This window comes from Salvelinus fontinalis, chromosome 33 (assembly GCF_029448725.1).
Source record: "Salvelinus fontinalis isolate EN_2023a chromosome 33, ASM2944872v1, whole genome shotgun sequence".
Classification (NCBI taxonomy): Eukaryota; Metazoa; Chordata; class Actinopteri; order Salmoniformes; family Salmonidae; genus Salvelinus; species Salvelinus fontinalis.
The window spans coordinates 27,301,703-27,322,880 of record NC_074697.1 but is presented as its reverse complement, the minus strand read 5'-3'; the positions used below and the strand labels follow the sequence as shown (position 1 = coordinate 27,322,880).

General features: G+C 43.7%; 1 protein-coding gene across 2 annotated transcripts; it reads right to left on the bottom strand.

Moving 5' to 3' along the window:
* Positions 1-1,899: 1,899 nt before the first annotated feature.
* Positions 1,900-20,343, bottom strand: LOC129831911 (tumor necrosis factor receptor superfamily member 19-like). Of its 2 annotated transcripts, none has more exons than XM_055895477.1 (10): positions 19,812-20,343; positions 19,283-19,373; positions 18,825-18,938; positions 11,853-12,031; positions 11,606-11,691; positions 5,616-5,780; positions 5,334-5,459; positions 5,023-5,125; positions 4,097-4,410; positions 1,900-3,215 (listed from the first exon to the last, which is right to left on the bottom strand). In XM_055895477.1, exons 2-10 carry the CDS (start codon positions 19,346-19,348, stop codon positions 3,211-3,213), a joined length of 1,158 nt encoding a protein of 385 aa, XP_055751452.1. In that variant the 5' UTR covers positions 19,349-19,373; positions 19,812-20,343; the 3' UTR covers positions 1,900-3,210. The 2 variants fall into 2 exon arrangements, with proteins under 2 accessions (XP_055751452.1, XP_055751453.1); XM_055895478.1 differs by lacking the exon at positions 19,812-20,343 and adding an exon at positions 19,589-19,778.
* Positions 20,344-21,178: the final 835 nt, after the last annotated feature.

Sequence of the window (21,178 nt, the reverse complement as noted above, 5' to 3'; positions counted from 1 at the left end):
ATGATCGGCTATGAAAATCCAACTGACATTTACTCCTGAGGTGCTGCACCCTCGACAAATACTGTGATTATTATTATTTGACCATGTTGGTCATTTATGAACATTTGAACATCTTGGCCATGTTCTGTTATAATCTCCACCCGGCACAGCCAGAAGAGGACTGGCCACCCCTCATAGCCTGGTTCCTCTCTAGGTTTCTTCCTAGGTTTTGGCCTTTCTAGGGAGTTTTTCCTAGCCACCGCGCTTCTACACCTGCATTGCTTGCTGTTTGGGGTTTTAGGCTGGGTTTCTGTACAGCACTTTGAGATATCAGCTGATGTACGAAGGGCTATATAAATACATTTGATTTGATTTGAAAGGAGAAATGCTCACTAACAGGGATGTAAACACATTTGTGCACAAAATATGAGAGAAATAAGCTTTTTGTGCATATGGAACATTTCTGGGCTATTTTTATTTCAGCTCATGAAACATAGGACCAAAACATTACATGTTGCGTTTATATTTTTGTTCAGTTTAGTATTTAGTGATTTAGGTCAACCAAAAGTTCTACGTGGTTCATGAAAGTTTTTGCAGATCTGTGCATATACCACATGTAATATACCATACTGTCTTTCACAAATGTTTGTCATTGATGGATATCAATTATGGAAAGCACTAAAAGTACATTCTGTAATTCAGAATATTGCATCATTGTGCAATATAATCTTCAGCACTTTGAGATGTACATTTGAAGCATCTGTTCCAATGTCCATATAAATAGATAAGTTGAACTATGTAGACATTATTTTTATTTGTAAAATCTGCCCATAGATTTAGGGAAGAGAAAATACTCATATCTGGTACAACAATATGTGAGCGTTGAATATAATTTTCTGAAAAAGTATGAGCAGTTCATTGTTATTTCCTGTTCAGATCAGAGGGGACAAATACAACACCTGCTATTCCTGTCATTTTGCCTGTGTTTTGACTTAAAGGCAAATCTGCTCCCTCTGTTTTGTCTAAGTGTTCCTGTTATGGAGAGATGGGTGGAGGGAGGGGAGGTTATGGGCAGAGAAGGAAGGATAGAGTGACTCTTAGGTGTTGTGAATCAGAGATTTGGGGGACTTCTGTTTAATTCACACAGAGCACGACCCAGACTGTGACGACTAGCTGAATCAAGTATTACCAGCTGTTGCATCTGTTTCAACAGATTCTGACTGTAATTACTAGGGGCTGAGGTTGCAGCTGCTCACCATACAATGTCCTTTTTAATTTTTTTAATTTAACCTATATTTAACTAGGTAAGTCAGTTAAGAACAAATTGTTATTTTTTTATAATGACGGCCTACCGCGGCCAAACCCTCCCTTAACCTCGACGATGCTGGACCAATTGTGCGCTGCCCTATGGGACTCCTAGTCACAGCTGGTTGTGATACAGCCCGGGATCGAACCAGGGTCTGTAGTGGTGCCTTAGACCGCTACACTACTCGGGAGCTTTACTTGCCTAGAACTGATATCAGACCTTGGACATCACCCGGCGAGGTGGGACTTACTTCAGATGGTTAATCAAGGTGTGAACATGCTATCAAAAGGAGCGAGCTGGGTAGCTGTAACCACATGTAGGCCTATTGTACATCGCACAGAGCCATGAATAATGTCCTAAATATGAAATCGCTAATGGAAGCTTTATTTTCATTACTTGTATGTATCTTGTTTTGAACCAAATCCAATCATATTATTTTGGGGGAAGGGATATCTTGAGTTTCAGAAAGAGACCCCACAGTATATTGAAGTGAATGTAGTATGTGTGATGTAGTGATGATTGCAGGTTGTCTGTTGCCATTGGTGTAGGATTTAAGATGGGCCATTTCAGTGCTATTCACTATAGATATTTGAACAACAATCAAGATCGCATAGTTTGCCTTGTTGAAGTGGTTTATTTACAAATATGGACAATTATATCAAATTAAAGTTAATTGTGGAAGTGTATAAAAATTATGCACAACCACCAATACTGCAATTGAAAATAACAGGCATATTTGTCACTAGTCAGTCATGTCTACATTACAAAAATATTGACCTATTTTCTATTTTACAACCAATGATTATTGATTATTTTACAACCTATTTTATATTTTACAACCAATCTATCTACAACCAATTTGATATCACACACAAACATTCCTCATTGTTCTTCAAGATCGGTGGGTCCCCTGCAGGACAGTTGCGCTAACGTAGGCTAATGCGATTAGCATAAGATTGTAAGTAACAAGAACATTTCCCAGGACATAGACATATCTGATATTGGCAGAAAGCTTAAATTCTTGTTAATCTAACTGCACTGTCCAATTTACAGTAGCTTTTACAGTGAAAGAATACCATGCTATTGTTTGAGGAGAGTGCACAGTTTTAAACATGAAAAGTTATTAATAAACAAATTAGGCACATTTGGGCAGTCTTGATACAACATTTTGAACAGAAATGCAATGGTTCATTGGATCAGTCTAAAAGGTACACTGCTGCCATCTAGTGGCCACAATCAAAATTACACCTGGGCTGGAATAATACATTATGGCCTTTCTCTGCATTTCAAAGATCATGGTACAAAAAAAATAACAAAAACAAAAGTTGGTTTTGTCTTTGTATTATCTTTTACCAGATCTAATGTGTTATATTCTCCTACAATCCTTTCACATTTCCACAAACTCCAAAGTGTTTCCTTTCAAATGGTACCAAGAAAATGCATATCCTTGCTTCAGGGCCTGAGCTACAGGCAGTTAGATTTGGGTATGTCCAGATCTGCCAGATCTGTGATACTGTTGCTGCTAGTCACCTACATAAGTAGATGTAAGACATTCTTAAGCAGACATCAGACACAAAGGGGATGGCTTCTATTTACTTTGTACCAGTCAACAGTCATTTTGTCATCATTTGAACTTCATTATATCAGCCTCTGGCCCGGCAACATCGCGTTGTGCATAGATTTCTTTTCTGTCTCTGCTCTTGTGCTTTATTTTACAGTGAAGTGCTTTTGTTTGCATTTATTTACATAGTCGCTTCAGATGCGTGACGGAAGGCCGTGGGTCACAAGCCGCTTGAAAGAGATTGTGTGCCACACACTATTTTGAAATTGGTGTGTGGGCTAATGTAATCTGAAACGGGATCTTTCTGGACTGTTTTCCGGTCCAGGGTGGTTCAAGGGTGGAACACGAGCCAACTAAATCCATGTCATCCTGGAAAAAGAAAGAGTGGAGAAAAGCACACACGGTCATTAGTAATCTATCTACCTAACACAGGCCAGGCAGGGACCGAGTCAGTTAAAACAATATCCCTTCGCACAACATCAGAAAGCTCGGCTAGGATTGCGGCCTGGCCCTATCTTTGCTTCCAGTTTCCATGGACACCACTGTCCCTGCCGATCAAAGGGTGTGCAACAGTTATGGTAAAATAAGTGTGTGTGTGTGTGTGTGTTTGAACTAGGCTGTTAGGACACAGAATGTCTTCTCTGTCCTGACACCTCTGTGTTGTAGCCTCTGTGTTGTAACTTTCTACATCACTGTTTTGCTGGGGCTTCTGCTCCTCTGGTCTGAGCTCATTCCCACTCACTGGATTCCATCAGTTCAGGCAGTCTGCTCTGGCTCTGAAGCTCCATTTGGCAGATACACTGAAGCTTTTTCCATAAATAGCGTGTATCTGTTTTAATGAACAACCATTTCTTATTGGTTCCATTTCATATTAATCCGGTGGGAACCTGCTATGCAGAAGAATTCTAAATAGTTTTTGAGGGGAAGGAGAAGCAGTGATGTTTCTTTACAGCACATTCCTTTCATGGCATAGTTTACCTAAGGCCTTTAGTTTCCTGAGCTTAATTGTGTTTGCACTTGCATACTTTCCCATTTTCTTAACACAGTGAAGAATAGTATGTTACTGAGTTTGTTAATCGCTCATTGGCTTGGCTCATGTATAATTACTGGGAAAGCTTACTCTACAGTAAGTGAGCATTTTAAGTATGTTATATACCAAGCATCGCTCAATTTCAAACTGTATGTACACAGAGGACCATTCTGTGTGTGTCTGCATTAAAGGTCATACAGTACAGCAAGACACCACTGACCTTCCAGTGAAGATGGCTGCTGCTTTGGAAGGAGGACCTCTGTCAGGGCACCAATCTTCTCCTGGCTCTGATCAGTTGGCTTCTCCTGTGTGTTCTGACTTAACGTGCACCCCTCTTCCTCTTTCTCCTCGCTCTCTTCCTCCACATCGCACCTCTCTGTGGGTTCTGGGTTGCAGCGGGGCGATCCCAAGCTCTCGACACAGTCGGGGTTCTGCATGAGTGGCCATGTCTCGCCAGCCTCTCTGGAGATGCAGGGCTCTGGATGGGCTTTCAGATAGGCCAGGACGTTCTCCTCACAGGGGTTTCTGCAGCATCTGTAGGGGAAAATGGAGGCTGTGTCAGCAGCATAAATCTCTCCCATTCCCAGCAATAATGATCCAACCACAGTCCCAAGGAGGCACTTCTCTGACAGTAATCTCCCAAACAGACCCAAAGTTAACACCATAACAAGACTGTTCTTGGCCTTGTCTGTATTTCTCTTCCTGTTCTGAACCAGAGGTGTGTAAAGGAATGTTGTTTGGTTTTGCAAACATTATCCACCACAGCAATGGTTGTCTGTCTGTCTGTCTGTCTGTCTGTCTGTCTGTCTGTCTGTCTGTCTGTCTGTCTGTCTGTCTGTCTGTCTGTCTGTCTGTCTGTCTGTGTATGTGTATGTGTCTGTCTGTGTCTGTGTCTGTCTGTGTACACTTCTAGGTCTTTCTGGGATTCCAGGAGACATGATGTCAAACAATATCAGTTGCTGTGCTTGTTACTGGTTCTTCTGACTGTCATATCTAGGCATCCATGTACTAAAATAGATGGTGATTGTTGTTGATGAATTATGATGGTGTATGGTGTTGAACAATGTTAAGTGATGTTGATTGGTGGTTAATTAATGTTGGTTGATGGTTTTGAGTGGAGGTGAGTGGTGTTGTCATGGTCCTCACCCCTCGTTGAGGCTGATCTGGGACTGGAGGGGGCTGGTGTCTCTGCTCCGGCCCAGACTGCAGATTTCATCACAGCACAGGGAGGGGATCAGGTGCACTGGGCCTGGAAATCACACAGTAATAACCGTGTGACCGACCGCCAACCATTAGAACGCATGGATGACCTGGCCAATAAGCCTCAGCGTACAGTAATGCCAGTACCATAGTGATAAAGTCAAAGACTCCATACCACTTGACAGAGTGACCGGCTTGAGAACCAAGGGTCATAAAGAGTGATGTGCTTGTAGAAGCCCACCAGTAATAGGACCTACCACAGGTGTGGCCTGGCCCGTGGTGACACTGACAGCATGGGCGCTGAGGGAAGTCATGGAGCTTCCGTCGGTCCAGGCACGACAACTCTGCTCCACTGTACAGACCATCCTGGGACCTTAGAGATGCTGAAGCAAAAATACACTTTCATAATGGAGACCCCAAACAAGTGCAAGGTAGCAGCTGCTATATTTCAATGGCAAAGCCACCTGTTGGTCCCAATGCTACACTGAGATTTCCACACCATTGTAATGACTTCTTTCAAATTCAAGTTGGTCACTCACCGCTGGGCTTCTTCTCCAGCAGCTGTCTCTTGAAGTAGATGACACAGAGGATGAGCAGGGCCAGCAGCACGGTGGCCAGAGCGCTACAGATGACTGCTGCCAGAGCCATGTCCCGAGGGCTGGTCACCACCGGTGGGATGGGAACCAGGTTCACCCGCCCGCTGCCTGCAGGGGCAGAGATAGAGACGAGGGGAGAGAGAGAGACGAGGGAGAGAGAGACGGGGGGAGAGAGAGACGGGGAGAGAGAGAGACGGTCAGAGAGAGAGACGGGGAGAGAGAGAGACGGTCAATATGATCATCAAATGTCACCACTGCAGTTCTTCTGACATAATAGCATGGTAAATTACAGTAGAAGTTGTAAAAAGTTTAATTAAATAAAACATTTAAATTGTATAGTTTTAAAACAACTATATTTTAGAGTTGACTGTGTCATGTCTTTGTCTGACCTTGGTAGTGCAATCTGGCCATATTGAAAACAAGTATTTTTCTACACCTGAATTGTGTCCATTCTAGGTCTATGTTTATTACTGGCATGTAGTAGCTGTCTTTGACCCACTGAGTCCTCCAAGGAGACAGGCTCAAAGGAGAATGTCTGGAGTAGATTTCCCCCCCCCCTCCCTCCGGAGGATGAGTTATTACAGTCATTCATCCCCCTACCCCAAGGCCCTCTCATGCCAGTCACACAGCCCCGTCATTATGTCTGTGTAGTCTGGCCAGACGTTTGAAACAAGCCTGGTGTGTGTGTGTGAGTGTATGTGTGCGCATTCGTGCATGTGTGTTTATCCCATGACTGCAACTGCTGCCATCGTCTAGGATCCCCAACGCCAAACTGTTCACACATTCTCACATTAAGGGACCTGGCCTTGACGACAGCTTCTCATTAAACACTTTCCCACGGATATGGAACATCAGGGCTTAATGTGCCAGATGTCATAACAAATTAGATACAATCTCCTTATGCTAAATTAAGGTTCAATGACTAAAATGTAATTGTAATGATTCTTTATCGGATATAACTATCTACTTAATTCCTCAAAAAAGCAAGGAATAATTTGGTACATGACGGATGTCTAGTCACAAGGTAAACTGATATTATTTCAAAAAGCAACAGAAGTATGATTGTATTATCTGTGATTTACATTTTAGGTCAATATTACTCTCCCTCATCACAATTACATTCTTATAGAATTTAAAGTGAGTCAAGAGCTGTGCATAGTTGATGTGTAGGTTTACATAGTGTAACGGCTGACGTCTTCCTCTTCCTCGGACGAGGAGAGGAGAGAAGGATCGGTGGACCAATACGCAGCAAGGTATGATGACATAATGTAATTTATTGAAACACAAAGACGAATACGAAAACACTTGGAAAATTACAAAATAAGAAAACGACGTAGACGAAACCTGAACATGAACTTACATAACTACACGTAGAACTCACGGACAGGAACAGACTACATCAAACGAAAGAACAGCCAAACAGTCCCGTATGGTACAGACACGGACGACACAGGAGACAACCACCCACAACGAACACTGTGAAACAACCTACCTAAATATGACTCTCAATTAGAGGAACGCCAAACACCTGCCTCTAATTAAGAGCCATACCAGGCAACCCATAAACCAACATAGAAACAGAAAACATAGAATGCCCACCCAAACTCACGTCCTGACCAACTAACACATACAACAAACTAACATAAATAGGTCAGGAACGTGACACATAGAGAGCAAACAAAATACCTAAAGTAATACTACACCTACTATGACAAAGTGACTGGCTACCCGCCTCCTGTAAAAGAAATAGTGATTATGTGAGATCTGTTTAATATCTTTTTTGTTTGAAAAATATTTTTCAATAGGCCCCTTCAATCGCTGTTTGCTTTTTAGTACATTAATCATAAAACAAAGTGGGTTTGGTCTTTTCAAATTCAAGAGCCCTTTGTTATGCAATGTAAACATTACTTTAGCCTTGAAAAAGGTTTTATATTCCATCGGGATAGAGGATAGGGGATAAGGGTATTTGTACATTCCATCTGAGGAAGAAAAAAATCCCAAACTGCCGGTGAAGCTTAAAATTTCAGTGTGACCCGGTCACATTTAAATATACATTGTAAACAAACAGGTGATAATGGCTTATTAAAACAAGATTAGGACGTTTCAGGGGAGATAGGTCTACAAAACTGTTATGACAGAAACCAAGTGCCATTTTCTAACAGTTTTGACATGAGTGCACTGCTCAGATCAAGGCAAATACATAAATTACACTAGACAGTTTATATAGCGGAATTTAACTTGATATATGTTGAGATGATTTTGTGAGGATACGGTAACATTCTCCACTAAATCAAACAACTTCAAAGAAAATCTTTGAATGTCCTTCCTATCCATCTTTTGGAAAGTCCTCTATCAAAGTAACCCAAAATTACTTGCTGAAAGATTTGACTGAACACCTACACCCATGCTTACACAAGCAAGGTACATCATTTTCTCACCATGGTGCAGAAAACCTCTCAGACTTTTTCTTCCACTGTACAGTTGTTGAAACTCCATGTCATGGCCGTCCCGCCTCTGATCCAGCCAGCCCGCCCCACTCCCCTCCGCAGCCAGCTGTCTCCCCCACACCCCCAGCCCAGTGGCAGCCCTTATCACTCCCAGACAGCTGTCTCCCCCACACCCCCAGCCCAGTGGCAGCCCTTATCACTCCCAGACAGCTGCAGCAAACACAGATTAAGGCTGGCCCATTGAGGAGACCTCACCTGCCGATCGTATCAACCCACCGCACTCTGCCAATAAACTACTTGTTTTGATACATGTTCTCCTCTCTCCCTGTTGACTTTTGAGAATGCCAAACTTAAAGCCATGGCCTTGTGTATGACAGGCATAAAAAAGACAGGGAACCACCAACCCACTGGCACAGACGTCTAGTTCAATCTCTAGTTTTGATTTACATTTGATTGAGTAGTCAACTAACATGAATTCAATATGAAATCAACAAAAAATTCAACTTGTCATTAGATTTAGGTTAAGAAATCAGACATTTTCTTATGTTGATTACTTTTTTCAAATCCTACCGGTTTTCCAGGTTGATTCAACATCATCATGTGAATTGTTTTGGTTGAAATGATGTGGAAACAACATTAATTTAACCAGTTTTTGCCCAGTGGGAAGTATGAATGGCCCCTTCTGAAAACTAATGGTGACCCCATCCACATTCATCACCTGTGAAACTGGAATTACTTCCCATTGCCAAAGAGGTATGAGCCCTCCACAACCAAGAGTTTGTATTTTTGACTAAACAGACTTTCCTATCATAAATACAGCCAACACCCCTTTTAGTGTTGCAAGAAAAAAACTAGCATTGCCATGGGGTTGTGGGTTTATACATTTAAATGGATACTAGATTACGGCAGTGGTGAGGCGCTTTGCTGCTCTGAGCATAAACACTTTACTCATGTCAATTCTTTAAAACATTTTTTATTTAACCTTTATCTAGGCAAGTCAGTTAAGAACAAATTCTTATTTTCAATGACGGCCTACCCCGGACAATCCTAGACAACGCTGGGACAATTGTGTGCCGCCCTAAGGGACTCCCAATCCCGGCCGAATGTGATACAGCCTGGATTCAAAACAGGGACTCTAATGACGCCTCTTGCACCGAGAGGCAGTGCCTTAGACCGCTGCGCCACTCGGGAGTCCTAATTGGCTCTTGAGTGACTTTGTTTTGGTGGAGTTGATTTTAAGGGTTGACCGCTCTCATTTGGCTTGTGTTGGTTTTCAATTCAATCTAGATAACTTTGTGCATGCTGCTAACACTACTTTTTTACAGTCAGTGGTCAGGAGACATGACGGACCTTTGAAGTTAGGAAAGTAGAAGTAGAAGAAATTAAATACTGAGATAAAGTTGTCTGAATGTAACAAGTTGAGAGAAATGAGGATGGATATCAGTCGGGTCATGATTTTTAGGGTCTTGAGTAGCACTGACCACAGGCCCTATCTCTAGGAAAAGTGTTACAGTTGCATGAAGAGGTGATAAGAGTCTGCATTTTGCTTCAAACAAAATTGGACTGACTTCCTTTTGTGTATGCTGTGAAATCCTGGTTTGAGATACAAGTGTCTAAAAATATTTCTCTGACTGTTAAGCTTCCATCTTAAATAAGAAGCAATGATTATTGGTTTGGTAATAAAAAAAAACGGACTAAATTCCCATATGACCTTGGCGTAAATCTGTTTTGGAATGAGTAAAAATGGCGAAACGGTTCTGGAGCTGGGGATTGGGGGGTGCTACGGTCGGCCTCTCTCCAGACAACTTTTACAGCTCTACCGTGACACAGACGAAACTCCTGCAGATGAAATACATTAAAGCGACTGAAGGAATCCATAAAACACAATCTAATTTTTACTCTGCCCCAGAAACTGTCCAGGAGACTGAAGTGCATTAAGATTTACGGCCTCTTCCAAAAGCGGCCTCCCTGCACAGCTGCAGCTTCGCCCCGGGCCAGTGTAGCCTATTATAATGATCTGCCCTTTAAGTTTTCACCACCCTCCACAAGATAACACTAGAGGAAGAGAGTTCAAGACTTTCAAACATTTGGAAGACTCCCTGTCGTAACTACCAGCTTTGCTCTCTCTGGGAGACAATGGCCATTTTGATTAATGGGCTTCTGCAATCAAAATGGCAAGCCAGACAGCCAGCCAAACATACAGACATGCATAACTTAGATGTCCCAAGGCCCATGTTCAGGGTGATTTCATATGGTTTAGTCATATGTAGACTCTATCTAGACAAATACTGCATGCCTTACAGTTATTGCTTGAAAATAAATATTTATTGTCCTATCCAAAAATGGTAGTAGTAAAACAAGCTCATATTGAGGGTGTGACACAGAGTTACATACTAAATGTAAGTAGATTTTTTTTCCATCTCCAGAAAGAGCAAATGTAAACTCAGTTTGTGAGTTCAAGTTGTCTGATATCCTGGAGACGTTTTCATTTATCTAACAGAGGGGTGCTAGACCTAGCTGGATACACACACGCTGCCAAACCTTCTCAAGGAACAGCTGCGGCCTCCACAAGCATCAGGAAGTCACACTCATTTACCAAAGGTATAAGTTAACTAGCCCACTCTCTCTGTGTGAGTGACGAAAATCATAAGGTTATACTTAATCACTGGTAATGGCCGGAAAAAGGTGGCTAATGAGATGTAGTAGTGGCCTACTGGAATTCAATCAGCTGCTTTGCGAACAAAAAACCCTTTAAGAAATGCTTAATAGACCTCTGTGGATACATGCTAGCAAATTACACTACAAAGTTTGAGAATTTTACTGTACATGATGTGACACTACACTCTCTTATTTCATTCAAGACCTAACTAAAGAAGCATGATGTGATGCAATCATTTCCACACTATTATTTCGAAACATTGCAGATCCTTTTTGTATTGAAATATGTGGATGGAGGCTTTTACTTAAGAGGTTTTCCCTGAGAATGGAGCGATGATATTGTCTTATTGTCACAGCTAAAATAATCCAGTTCTGGCAAGACTGACTATTTTGCTAGCAGTATCCATTTCAACATTTATGGGCTTGCTTGTAAAACTAAGCATTTATTTGGGCATAAAACATAGTTGGCTGGCTCAATGAGAATTTACTGAATGAACAGTGATTTTCTCCACCCATTGGGGTTGTGTTTCTGATTACTCTAAGGGCCTTGTGCTGGCATGTTTCAGATGAAGGTATGTGCTTTGTTATGGCATTATGGCCTGACATGTTTTTGGGGTCTTGGCTGTACTTTTAGCCTGGAGTTCAATAGTTTTAATTAATGATGTTCTCAACTTCTCATTCAAGCTACGAATATTCCTTATTTTGCCTATAATTTCACTGGCTACATTCCTTGGCCTGATGTGAATGGTTCAATTTAATGACAACTTTTCCTGAGGCTCTTCTGATGTTACACAACTTCTAGCAAAGGAAGAGAAAGTAAGTCCTCACAGTGTGGTTCATATGGAGGTGGAGGGTCCCCACATGGTATGCACTCCATATCTTGGAATCCACTCAGCTTAGTTTTCCTGTAAAACCTGTTAAACACAACATAGCATTGGATTATTATGAAATCTGTTTAATTGATTGTGTGCCGTAACGAACCAATACTTTGACCATTTATCTATAGTAACAGAGTAGTAGTACACTGGTAGTAGAAGTAGAGTAGTTGTTGTACGTGATTAAGCCCCTCCCTCACCCAGGCAGACAGTCTCCGCACACAGCATTTCTGGTGGTGGAACAGTTGCCCTTCTGGAAGCGGTTGTTCAGGCCACAGTCCAGGCAGGGCTTGCACTTCTGCAGGCTCCGGTCCTCTTTGTAGCGGTTGCTTCTGCAGGGCACACACCGGGCATCCTCTCCGTAACCAAAGCCACATTCCTGGAGGGATTAACAGGAGAAATCCCCTGGGTGAGAGGTGGGGCTGGGGGCAGCTGGAAAAAGGCTCTGAATGTGGACTTTATTTATTTATTTTTATTTAACCTTTATTTAACTAGGCAAGTCAGTTAAGAACAAATTCTTATTTACAATGACGGCCTAGAAAAAGGCAAAAGGCATCCTGCGGGGACGGGGGCCTGGGATAAAAAATACAATATAACTATAGGACAAAACACACATCACAACAAGAGAGACAACACAACACTACATAAAGAGAGACTTAAGACAACAACATAGCAAAGCAGCAACACATGACAACACAGCATGGTAGCAACACAACATGGTAGCAACACAACATGGTAGCAGCACAAAACACAGTACAAATATTATTGGGCACAGTCAACAGCACAAAGATCAAGAAGGTAGAGACAACAATACATCACACAAAGCAGCCACAACTGTCAGTAAGAGTGTCCATGATTGAGTCTTTGAATGAAGAGAATGATATAAAACTGTCCAGTTTGAGTATTTGTTTCAGCTCGTTCCAGTCGCTAGCTGCAGCGAACTGAAAAGAGGAGCGACCCAGGGATGTGTGTTCTTTGGGGATCTTTAACAGAATGTGACTGGCAGAAAGGTGTTGTATGTGGAGGATGACCAGGGTGTCTAAAATTAAAGAATGATCTTGGCTTCCAAGATCATAAGGTAACATCTTACACTGGCAATAATCTCCCCGACTCTCAGAATCAATACGTGACCTTCCGCAACAGGACCCAGAATGGCCGGGTATTTCAAAGATAAAGGCCCTCGGGGACAACCACTGTTGTATTATTGCAAGTTTATTGCTGGGTTTATGTATGACTGGTCATTCTGGAACAACTCAGTGAGTGCCCTGGTGATAGAGAGGCCAGTGTATGTAGGCAACGCTTCAGTTAGATACAGGGCAGGGATTATGGAGAGGTGCCCAAGAGTAAGAAGTTGAATACCTCTCCTGGTCCTACAATGGGTACTGCACTTAAAAAGCACAGCATCTATTACTGAATGAGTGATCTAATATGGAATCAGCTCAGTTGTCAGGCTTAAACCTCTATAGCGAATCTAAGATGGAAAATATTACTGGACCCATATTAGATATACAGTATTATCACCCTGTATATATTATCTATATAACATGAGTATATCTGTTTACTATTGGATTAATGGGTACACCTCATAAAATGGGGACAAGAGAATATAGCCTATTCTGTTTTGTCAAAAAATATATAATGGGGTGTATGTAGTAAGTCTAATGTTAATGCAATTCCTATTCAAGAGGCTGACAACCTTGTTTTCCTATGGTCATAGGAACATTTACATTCCTGCTGATCATCGCATCCCACGCCAAGTAAAAGGGCCGTGCTGGAATGACTTCAGTCATTGTGTTATCTGCAGCAGCTGCCCCCGTCCACTATTAAACCACTGTTGCCACACTGCATTCCCAGACCAGGCTGATTGATGGGGGGGGGGGGGGGGGGGGGGGGCTCATATATCATTAACGTGAAGGTGAGATTCAAACAGGGCACTTCTCTCCTTGACCTTGTCATGTTTCACCGCCTGGGCATGCAGTAGCACCAAAATGTGGGCAGACTGGCTAAGAAAAATGTAAAAAGCGAGGCAAAGATGGGATCCCGTGATGGCCCCACAGAGTCAGGGCAGAAGATAGAGGAATTTAGCCATTTCAGCTAAACACATATGAGACGACATTGGACCTTGGCTCTGGCCGGAGGAAGGCTATGACAGGGCTGCAGCTGTTGTTGTGTGCTCTCCATATAAGGACCTTCACACCAGCAGAGCAGGGAACAGTGGAAAGATGAGAGACAGAGCGAGATAGAAAGAGGGAAGGGAGATGATGACAACGAAGAGAAGGAAATAAAGTTATAATTTTGATTCATGGAGGATGGTGAACCGTGGAGCCTGGGTTTCTCCTAGTGCACGCCATGGAAGGCTAGCTGCTGCAGAGCAGTCAGAGCAGAGCTGTTTAGAGTGGTTTTGGACAGAGGAGCGTCGTCCAACTTCCAGATGAAGGGGCCTGAAGAGGATTGATCCCCACAAAGCTGGGCGCTGGCACACTGTCCATGTGGCACTGCATGGCAGTGGATGGGGCTGCCATGTGCACAGGCCAGGGCACAGAATAAAAGGAGCACTCAGCCAACTTGTCCCCTCTCCACCCAGGCAGAGCTGTAACATCCAGGAATGATCTAATTCAGTCCTTTGTCTCTGGTAATTGGATGGAAACACCTTTTTTTTTATTACAATAAAGATGCTGTCAAGGTATCCCATCTTTGGATGCAGCCAGGAATCACATAATGCTACTGTCTCATTTAAATGGAGCTAATTGGGTATAGGTAAATTAGCTTTCAAGTGCGTCATTACTTCCATGGGTTTAGGATGATCTAGCCTAAAAAGTGAGCACAAAAGCCAGTGCTTACAAGTCTCATTTTACTACTATCTCCAGATCTAGTTTTTGGTGAGAATGTCAAGCAAAACAGCACAGAGGTAGAGCTGTGTGGAGGGAAGAGAGAGAGAGCTGGCTGGCTGGGGTTAAAGCATATTCAGACCGGGAGATAGTTCAGAGATCAGGAGGGAATCACAAGAGTCTCTAGGGGGGCCAGTCATCTGATCCAGTAATGAATGAGTTCGTAAAACAATATGAGTTTGTTAATGCAGTGTGCCATCTAATGTTCTCCACACACTGCCACACTCTTTCAATGTCTAATGCCTACAAATCAAAGACATGTTGCCTCTTTGCCAGTGGCTTAATGCAGCTCCCAGCTTGCATGCACTATATGTGGGGCAGTCACTCCTGTGTGTACTGTATGTACTATGTGTACTGTATGTACTGTGTGTACTGTATGTACTGTATGTATATATTGTTTGGAATCGTAGATTTGTGCAAATGTGACGAAATGCTGGATGAAAGACAAGGCGAGGACTTCTGTAATTTTCGAGGATTTAATAGAAATAAACCTGTGCACAAGTGAGAGTTGTGTGATTCTCAGAAGAGCTCGCAACAATCTGACCCTCAAGGTCAGGAAGCTTGTTAAATACCATCCTCTGTTCGTTCTCCAAGTTCCAAGGCCCTGGTCAAAACATTAATCAAGATTGTTGTTGAGACCACTTGGGTCAGAGTGAATCGTATATTAGCTATCTCTGTCATTTGAAACCACTGGTGGCTGAATTTACAGCCTGGGGGGGTTACCTACTTTATGGTGACTCCAAAGGGGCTGAGTTCAGATTTAAGGGGGACCGGGGGGACGGGGGGCAGGAATGTAGTTCTTAACAGTATGTATGTTTGATATGAGGACAAAAAAGAAAGCAACCCTTGCTAGCTAATAAGTTATGTGTCACGTTCTGACCTTAGTTCCTTTTTTATGTCTTTATTTTAGTTGGTCAGGGCGTGAGTTGGGGTGGGCATTCTATGTTGTTTTTTCTATGTTTTGTTCTGTTGTTCTATTTCTATGTGTTTGGCCTAGTATGGTTCTCAATCAGAGGCAGGTGTCAGTCGTTGCCTCTGATTGGGAGCCATATTTAGGTAGCCTGTTTTCTATTGTGTTTTGTGGGTGGTTGTTTCCTGTGTCTGTACCATACGGGACTGTTTCGATTTTCGTTTGTTCTTTCACTTTGTTATTTTGTATTTTTGTAGTGTTCAGTTTTTATATTAAAATGGACACTTACCACGCTGAACATTGGTCCGATATCTCTTACTCCTCGTCAGAAGAAGAGGAAAGTCGTTACAGAACCACCCACCAAAAAAGGACCAAGCAGCATTGTATCGAGTTCTGGACTCATGGACATGGGAGGAGATTCTGGATGGAAAGGAACCCTGGGCAAAGGCTGGGGAATATCGCCGCCCCAAGGCAGAGCTGGAGGCAGCGAAAGCTGAGCAGCGTTGGTATGAGGAGGCAGCACGGCAGCGCCGCTGGGACGAGAGGCAGCCCCAAAAATGTATTGGGGGGGGAACACGGGGAGTGTGGTTAAGTCAGGTAGGAGACCTGAGCCAACTCCCCGTGCTTTCCGTGGAGAGAGGTGGTCCGGGCAGGCACCGTGTTATGCTGAGAAGCGCACGATGTCCCCAGTGTGCACGCATAGCCCGGTGCGTTACATTGCCGCTCCTCGTATCGGCCGGGCTAGAGTGGGCATCGAGCCAGGTGCGACGAAGCCTTCTCAGCGCATCTGGTCTCCAGTGCGTCTCCTCGGTCCGTGTTATATGGCACCAGCCCTACGCACTGTGTCTCCCGTGGGTCTGCATAGCCCAGTGCGTCCTGTGTCCCGCAAGTGCCGGGCTAAAATCAACATCCAGGCAGGACGGGTTGTTCAGGCCCTTAGTTCGAGACCTGCGCCTCCACGGACCGGTCTATCCTGTGCCTCCTCCAAGGACCAGGCCTCCAGTAGATCTCTCCAGCCTGGTGAGTACTGTGCCTTTTCTAAGAACCAAGTCTCCTGTGTGCCCCTCCAGTCCGGACGCTCCAGAGTCTCCCTCCAGTCAGGACCCTCCAAAGCCGCCCATCTGTCCTGAGCCGCTGGAGCCGCCCGTCTGTCCTGAGCCGCCCGTCTGTCCTGAGCTGCCGGAGCCGCCCGTCTGTCCTGAGCTGCCCTTCTGTCCTGAGCTGCCTGAGCCGCCAGTCTGTCCTGAGCCGCCTGAGCCGGCCGCCTGTCCTGAGCCGCCCGCCTGTCCTGAGCCGCCTGATCCGCCCGTCTGTCCTGAGCCGTCTGATCCGCCCGTCTGTCCTGAGCCGCCTGATCCGCCCGTCTGTCCTGAGCCGCCTGATCCGCACGTCTGTCCTGAGCCGCCTGAGCCGCCCATCTGTCCTGAGCCGCCCGTCTGTCCTGAGCCGCCCGTCAGTCAGGAGCCGCCTGAGCCGCCCGTCAGTCAGGAGCCGCCGGAGCCTCCCTCCAGTCCGGGTCTGCCGGAGTGTCCCCTCCTGTCCGGAGCTGCCCCTCCTGTCCGGAGCTGCCCCTCCAGTCCGGAGCTGCCCCTCAGTCCAGTGGTGCCCTTTACTAGGGTCTCAAATCCAGGGTTGGTGACGAGGGTCGCCGCTCCTAAGGTATCACAGAAGTGGGCCCGGGATTATGGTGGAGTGGGGTCCTCGTCCCGCTCCAGAGCCGCCACCGCGGTAAATGCCCACCCAGACCCTTCCCTATAGGTTCAGGTTTTGCGGCCAGAGTCCGCACCTTTGGGGGGGGGGGGGGGTACTGTCACGTTCTGACCTTAGTTCCTTTTTATGTCTTTATTTTAGTTTGGTCAGGGCGTGAGTTGGGGTGGCCATTCTATGTTGTTTTTTCTATGTGTTTGGCCTAGTATGGTTCTCAATCAGAGGCAGGTGTCAGTCGTTGTCTCTGATTGGGAGCCATATTTAGGTAGCCTGTTGTCTATTGTGTTTTGTGGGTGGTTGTTTCCTGTGTCTGTGTTTGCACCATACGGGACTGTTTCGATTTTCGTTTGTTCTTTCACTTTGTTATTTTGTATTTTTGTAGTGTTCAGTTTTTATATTAAAATGGACACTTACCACGCTGCACATTGGTCCGATATCTCTTACTACTCGTCAGAAGAAGAGGAAAGTTGTTAACATAATGTAAGTTGATGAAAATGACAAATATTAGATCATTTTAATAAAAGACTTCCCTGATGCTTTGGTGGTTCCCTGAAGGAAGAGCTAATTGATGTTTGTGATTTTTCTTTACAACAATACAGGCAGACATCCAGAAGATGGTATAATCACATTCCAATGTTGCTATGGCAACCACACAGCCTTATTAGAGCCTCCCTCCACTGTGAGATGGCTTCCCGCTACCACTTAGAATGAATGAGGCAGCCAATTATTAACCAGGACCCCCAGGGTGTCTAGCATTCATGACTGTTGAACTGGCAGAGAAACATGGGGCCCACTGAAGCGTACCACCACTGACTGCATGTCTGTGTGTAACAAGATAAAAGGCAACCTGGTAGAAATGTATGTGTGCAACAGATGTTACGAGAGGACAATTTAGTATAAGATGGAAGATTTTTACCTGTGCTTAGCTGAGCACATGTTGAAGTGGTAGGAGGAAAAGCATTGCTAAACTAACTTTGCTCATTGCCTTCCAACCCGTTTCTACACAGCCCACACAGAGTACCATGCCTTTGGCAAGAATAGTGATAAAAGGCATTCCCCTCTCACTGTACAGCAAGTTTATGCATGGTTTCCTTCAAACAATGGAGACAATAACTTGGTCAGGGAACTTGGGGAAAAACAATGGAATCCATTCAGCAACAGAGGGTCGAAGTATGGGTGTGACTGATTAAAGAGCGGTCGGTGTTCTACAAAAGCCATTTGGCCCTTTTCTCCATGAAACAGAGGAAGTCATAAATAACCTCAGTCCCCTGGATAATATTCACTATTCTAAACACTGGAATCCATTCTATTGATGAACGCAGGTCTTTCACGAAAAAAAGCCGTGTTTTTTTTTTACCAAGTGTATATCTTATCCAGAGGTTATTCAGGTTTCTGAAGTTCCAACATGATTTAAGTGATCTGTTAGTAGCCAGTTGTATCATAGTTTCACTCTCTTTCATTTTTATAGATCAAGTTTTCCTTTCAACTGTGATGAAACATGCTATAAACTTGTTCAACTGAGGTGTAATCATCTGGACTACATTTCCTACATATGTTTTAAGTCTGTATGTAAAGTGCAGTACATTTAAGGGCACTCTTAAGGAGAACATAATGTGTTGATGTCTAAGTTTTACTGTCTATATAGGGTACATTACTAGGCTTCAGACCTTTGATAGCTCCTGTCCCGCGTCGCACTGCTTGCAGGGTTTACAGTTCCCAAGCTGATCCTTGTACTCCTGTTCCCTGCATTCTCTGGTCTCCTCCTCTGCTGTTACAGGAACCTGGGAGGGAATAATCATTTGATACTGAGCAGCTAGGGATTCCTGCGTTTCATCATGCCTTTCATCAGTAAGAGATAATGTGAACCGAGTCCAGAGCGGGCGTAATCCCCCTACAATAGTGCTACTATTTCACCCACTGGCTTTTACTCCTCAAACCATGTAGACTACTATATCTGTCCGTCCACACATTGATGTCCTGCCAGATCTGACAACAGTAACTTAGAATGGAGACTGTTACAAAGGCTATTATTCCTTGTACATTACAGATCACAGATCAGACTATAAATGGCCTGTCAAAAGCCTGATATCACACTAGTTGGGTAAATTCAATGCAGAGCACTTACCAGAGATGAATATATTACATGAAATGTCAGTAGAAGTAACCAGGTGTGACCAAACATCCAGGCCATTTTGAGGGGCTACTGTGGAATGAGTCTGGAAAAGAGAGAGAGATATAGAATGAAGATGTGAATTTCTACTCTGTTCAACAACAACAAAAAACCATAAAGGAATATTGTGGAACCTTGGATTGGTGTCAAAAAGCCAGTGAAAATTAGCACAATAATCATGAGTAGATACATATTTGTTCTCAACCACTTTCCTCCAAACAGGTAGACATAGTGACCAATCACAACATAAACACAACATACCGGTTTTGTAACAACTATGTTGGAACATTGTAACAATGTTTTTGATGAGATAGTTGATATATTCAGCGAGGACAATGATGCGACATCATGCGTCAAAACCGGCCAGGGCTATGACAGAATTATCTTATCAAAAGTCAAAACATTTATGTTAATAGTTTCAGTTTGTTGAATGTCTCAAAATCATATACGCTACAAAACAACTGCAGCCCTCTGTACGTTTTACCTGGGATGTGCTGCTGTAGTCTGATCGGTTCTTTAGTTGTTCTTTCCCTGGCTGAATGAGTGTAGTTTCAGACAGATATCCACTCCTGTGCGTTCTGCATAGGGCTCCAGACCATTCCAGCCATGCGATGCGCTCTCTGCCCGGCTGCGCTGCTCCAGTCCAGAGGAATCCCCGGATTGAAGACAAAATCAGCGTGGAGATCAAAGGCAGGGGATGGCTGCGATCTAAAGCGTGTAATCTGATCTCTGATCGGCCTCTAGGCCTACATCAAAGCGCAATCACAGGGCGGACACTAGCGCTACAAACAGGTCATTATGATCGCATGACAATAACCTCACAATTCGATAGAATTGCATGCAAGACAGAGGGATCATTAAAGTAGAAATGCAAAGAGTTTGCAAAGTGCAAGGCGTCGAGATCTGGTTGTGTTGTTATTCCACTTCCAGGGCCGCCTCCCTCTGTGCGATCCCCGGTCTGTTTGTTTGGTTTATCTGAGGGCTCGCTGTTTGATGCCAGGCTTGGGTTTGAAGTTGAGCACAGCCCTCAACATTCCCTTTCATCTCAATGAGCTGCAGATGCCATGACGTCACTTTGCTGTTCTGTGATTGGTCGGGCCGACTGTCTGCAGCTTTTAGAGAGGAAACCAGCCATAAAGTTAACAATCTGAAAGAGGCTGAGAGCAAGCAAACTGTCTCTACTTTATGGTGGTCAATTTGGATAAGATAGGCTGCAGTAGCTACCCTTTATGTTTAGAGTTTATAAAGGGTTTATAACCAGCTTATAAAGAGTTTAGAAGATGTTTATAGACGTTTGTAAATTGTTACAATAGGTCAAATCATGAATGTTGTGGCTTAAGCCTAAATTGTTAGGGCAACAACATTGACCTGACCAATAATACCATATAATAATTTACAATTGACCTGTAAATAATGTATGCAATTATTAACAACCTATGAACCCTTACAATATAATACATGAAGGCCTAATGCTAATTTTAACAAATAGCGTCCCTTCTCACATAGACCTAGCCTTCAGTGTTTCCAAAAAATCATAATTATACTCCTGCCCTAACTAGGCCTACTAACATTTCTGTTTTCAAAGCTATTTAATAGGAAGAACTCAAACAGTGAGAGAGAGAAAGAGTGAGTGAGAGACAGAGAGAGAGAGGGAGGCAGAGTGAGAGGAGAGTAACATTTTGCAGTCAAACAGAGCAGCCAATTAGTAGACATGTTAGGGCATGTTGTAAATAAATTCTAGAGATTTGTGTCATGATTGTACAAACTTGAGGTAGGCCTCCTGCATGTTTTCATTATATTGCCCCACATTTCAAATAATGGAACTACAGTATTTCTACAGCGGAATGTTGC

Excerpts from the sequence above, each read along its gene's own strand:
- LOC129831911 (XM_055895477.1), bottom strand. The coding sequence starts at position 19,348 with ATGGCCTGGATGTTTGGTCACACCTGGTTACTTCTACTGACATTTCAT. Across the intron at positions 12,032-18,824 it reads CGGGACAGGAGCTATCAAAG|GAATGTGGCTTTGGTTACGG; the intron begins GTCTGAAGCCTA and ends TAATCCCTCCAG. Across the intron at positions 11,692-11,852 it reads TGCGGAGACTGTCTGCCTGG|GTTTTACAGGAAAACTAAGC; the intron begins GTGAGGGAGGGG and ends TGTGTTTAACAG.